General features: G+C 35.0%; 1 protein-coding gene across 1 annotated transcript; it reads left to right on the forward strand.

Moving 5' to 3' along the window:
• The first annotated feature begins 337 nt into the window (after positions 1–337).
• LOC104089836 (F-box protein At1g10780) lies at positions 338–3,329 on the forward strand. The gene is made up of 4 exons (XM_009594834.4): positions 338–467; positions 1,375–2,120; positions 2,208–2,488; positions 2,809–3,329. Exons 2-4 carry the CDS (start codon positions 1,379–1,381, stop codon positions 3,043–3,045), a joined length of 1,260 nt encoding a protein of 419 aa, XP_009593129.1. The 5' UTR covers positions 338–467; positions 1,375–1,378; the 3' UTR covers positions 3,046–3,329.
• Positions 3,330–4,171: the final 842 nt, after the last annotated feature.

Here is a 4,171-nt window from a genome sequence, read left to right on the forward strand (position 1 = left end):
ATTGATTTGAATAGTGTAGAATAATTTACATACCTAATTTTGGATTAAACGGGGGCTGATCGATGATAAAGTATGTATTGTAAATTTAAAGAGGAAAATGTAAGATCTGAAATTTAAAAACTACTAAGAAGTTAAAATGTGGTGGGTAGGCGCTATTGGAATCATTTCACTAATTCAAAAATCAAAATAGGGCTCTAATGAGGGAACGGTCGAAAATTCAAAAACGTTCAAAAACGAAGCGGGCTATATTTGTTTTTTCTTTTTTGCATGCATGAAAATAACTCACTTTCTCTCTCTAAACTTTTTTGAAATTTGAAAACAGCTCTCAGCGCTCCATTTATACCCGCCCCCTCACTCTTTCTTTCACCTCTCTATCTTTTTCTCTCTCTTGCATAAGCAGTAGGTTAAATCTGAGCATCTAACTCTTCATTGGAGAAGGCCTAAAAAACTCCATTGAATTATTCATTGTAAGCTTCTCTTAATTTTCTGTCTATTATTTATCAGTTTTATCAATGCGGTCATTCTAACATAGATTTCAACTTCTTGTTTTTTCATGAGCATACATTTGATTTGCTGTTAAATAATCTGATTAATTTCGTATCAATTGTTCATTATCGATGCATTTCTTTACACACTTAAGTTCATCCTTAGTTTCTGCTCCTAGTTTGTGTGCTCGCCCTCCACCACTTCTAACCCCAAGCTGGCATTGGCAGATGAAGCCTTGGACAGTGGATTTAGGTGCATTCATAGATTCATTGTCTTTAACATATAGTTGAATATTGATATATATTCTATGCTCAATGTAAGATCAATTGGTGCATTGGTCTAGTTTGAACTTAGAAGTACAAATTAAGACACTGACATGGGTTGATAGAATAATAATATAATTGTCATTGTAGCATATGTTATGTTAAGTTTCATCAAACAGTTTAATAATCAAGCTGTGGCTAGTGTTGTAGTTGTGCTCCAATGTGGTCGTTTCTCCATAATCATGGATTTGTTTAAGCACATGTCTATTTGAATTCTTATTCATTCCACTTAGGCCCGAGTAGTTTGTATAGAATGAATTTCAAGATCTTTCGAATCCTTGTTAGATCTTTCTTCTGGCTTACACATTGATTCAGCTAAAAATGCTTACTTTTTTTACCTTATGAGCTTCATTTATGTACATATCTATTTATTTTCTTCCCCTCACACCTTATCTACTATTGTGTGTTAGCTAATGATGATTACGTTTCTTTGTTGTTTCTGTTCAAGCATTTTTTACAGATGAATCTAAGGCTCATATAATTATAGATGATTAAGAATTTGATGTTCCTTACTCTTTGGTTATGATTTGTAATTGACCATTACCTGTTTGATATTTGTACCCAGAATAATGGACTCTTTGCCTGATGCCATTGTCCAGTGCATCCTATCCAACATAACCAATGCAAAAGATGTGGCTTCTTCTTCTTGTGTATCAAAGAGGTGGAAGGAATCAATTCCGTATCTCAATAGGCTCGTCTTCACTCGTAATGTTTTTGACAACCTTAAGAAGTACTCTCCTGATGACATTGTTGGGCACATGGTTTCATCAATTATTCGATTGGAAGAACTTGTTGTATACTGCCCCTTTACTGGTTCTGGCCTAGCATCGTGGCTTTCATTGGCAGGACCTTCTCTACGGAGGCTTGAGCTAAAGATGGACGACAACCTCATCGAGCAGAACCTGGGCTCCAGGAATCCCTCAAAGTTGGACTGTATCACAGCAGCAATGAATTTGGAATCTTTGAAACTTTGGGGGGTGAATATGACACATTGCCCCAAATGGGACACTTTCTATAGGCTTAGAGATCTACAAATAGTTGGCACGGTAACAGATGACTCCACCCTCTCCGCTGCATTAAGGGCTTGCCCCAATTTGAGTAACCTGTTGCTCCTTGGTTGTGAGGGACTGAAATATGTTTCTATTGAGCTCCCTCAGCTGGAGGTGTGCAACCTTGATTTCAATGGCTTAGGTAACTGCTCCCTTTATCTCAATTGTCCAAAGATTCAGCATCTTGAAGTGCAAGGCTGTAGTTGGATCAGAGTCCTTGAAACTCGGTTGCTCAGAAACCTTTCCATTTCCAACACTTCAGGTATTGAAAATTTCCATTTTTTGATACTCCACTATTTTTGTGCTTTACTTTCAAACAGTATCACAAACAACCAATCTTTTATTGTAGGACGGGTTAACGGTGTAGTTTTCGGGAAGCTTGTGGCACTTGAGTCATTGGAGATGAGAGGAGTTCAATGGTGTTGGCATGCCGTAAATGAAATGCTTCGATTGTCAGGTGAAGTCAAGCATCTCTTCATGAAGGTGGAATTCACTGGGGATTCTGATTCCCTTCAGCCATTTCCAGAGATCGACTTTGTTGATTTCTTTAACAGCCACCCCAAGCTAACAAAATTTGACATCCATGGTGCCATGTTTGCTGCTCTTTGCCAGAGAAACAGTTTGAAAAATGTGAGTCTACTGTTTCTCATTGCTCAACAGTTCAAATGGTGCACTTAGCCCTTTTGGACATAAGAATTTTTTCATTTTTTTCGAAATCAGTGTTTGGTTATAAAATTTACAATTTTCACATTTTTGAAATTTCACTCTGATCACTCACAAAATTTCAAAAACAATCCAAAATAATATTTTTGTCCAAATACAACACTAATTTTCAAATACCATTTTCACTTAATTTTTTTGTTTTGGAATTTTACAATTCTTATGTCCAAACGCCCATTTAATGTTTGTTTTAACTAGTCTATGACATTTGAAATCTTGGATGTTTGAAGGTGGATTACAGATTTATGATCCCTTGCCTTGAGGAGGTTGTAGTCACTGTGAGATCACCACTGAATGCTGAACAGAAAATGAGTACACTGGAGTCTTTAATCCAGTATGGAAAGAAGCTGAAGAAGATGAGAATAAAAATACTTCAGATGAAGAGCAGCCATAGCAGTACAGATGATTTTTTTGAGGAAATTTGCAGATTCACACGTATGAATCGCAGGATTGTTTCAATCGAATAATGATTGCAGATTTTCCCTTTCCCCCCTTTTCCTTGGGTTTCTTTTTATGAGAGGAGGGATCCTTCTTCTGTTGATTTGGATAGGAACATTCTTGGACCATTTCCTTGTAAGTTCCAGCAAGTTTGTACTTTGATTTATGTAGCTTACATTTTTTAACAAGACTAGAGGCTCAAACTGCCTTGCATTTTTAAACCAGACTAGAGATCATTGTTATGTACTTGGAAAAAATCATTGATGAGTTCCTTACTTCATATAAGGAAATGGGATGATTGCTTTTCTAGAAATTGAGATGCATAATTTTCAATTCTTGGCATGATATTTGTGAAATATTTGTGCCAATTACAGATGGGAAGTACTGATGGGTTTTCTTCAGCTTGAAAATTGTTCCACAGGCATTTTGCTAGTTAATTTGCACCTTATTTTTGTATGTCTTGTATCCAGTTAAGCTAATTTTTTATTCCTCACTACTAAGATTGGGATAGGGATATCTTTTGGTTTGGTGTTCCCAAATCTCAAATGTTGCAAGCAAAATTATAAAATCCTCTATGTTCTTGAGAAGTTTAGCTCCAGTCAATCTTTATAGCAAAATCATAACCTATGCCACTAAGGGCTCATTTTATATTTGGCACAAGAAAACATAATCTCTGTAAAATTCTGGATTATTTAATATCTAATACAAATGTCTGATTACTATGTTTTCGCACAATTACTACCTTTGTAACTTAAGGAAAATTTGCATATTATTATGTGTAATATAATATGGAATAAGAATACACATACTGGTAATAAATTTTGAAGACTACCTAAATTGATAAAAATACCCTCAAAATTAACAATATGTTATTATAAAAAGGCACCTCACTTTACTATTTTTTTTTATTTAAAAAAAGACACCATTATATAATATATAGTAAGAACTCAAATAGTGATAATTCTTTAAATTTTGAATTAAAAAAGATGTAAAACTAAAACTTGTACATGTATATCATTAGTGAAACTGCTTATTGAGTCGACATCACAGTCTCTTATCTCTGCATAACGCTCACATGTATTGATTATTTGATTGCATAACAATTTACTCCATGTGTTATATAAAGCATCACAAGTTTGTCAACCAATCTGCCCC

The sequence above is a fragment of the Nicotiana tomentosiformis genome, chromosome 1, assembly GCF_000390325.3.
Source record: "Nicotiana tomentosiformis chromosome 1, ASM39032v3, whole genome shotgun sequence".
In the NCBI taxonomy this organism is placed as follows: Eukaryota; Viridiplantae; Streptophyta; class Magnoliopsida; order Solanales; family Solanaceae; genus Nicotiana; species Nicotiana tomentosiformis.

Excerpts from the sequence above, each read along its gene's own strand:
- LOC104089836 (XM_009594834.4), top strand. The coding sequence starts at position 1,379 with ATGGACTCTTTGCCTGATGCCATTGTCCAGTGCATCCTATCCAACATA. Across the intron at positions 2,121-2,207 it reads TTCCATTTCCAACACTTCAG|GACGGGTTAACGGTGTAGTT; the intron begins GTATTGAAAATT and ends CTTTTATTGTAG. Across the intron at positions 2,489-2,808 it reads AGAGAAACAGTTTGAAAAAT|GTGGATTACAGATTTATGAT; the intron begins GTGAGTCTACTG and ends GGATGTTTGAAG.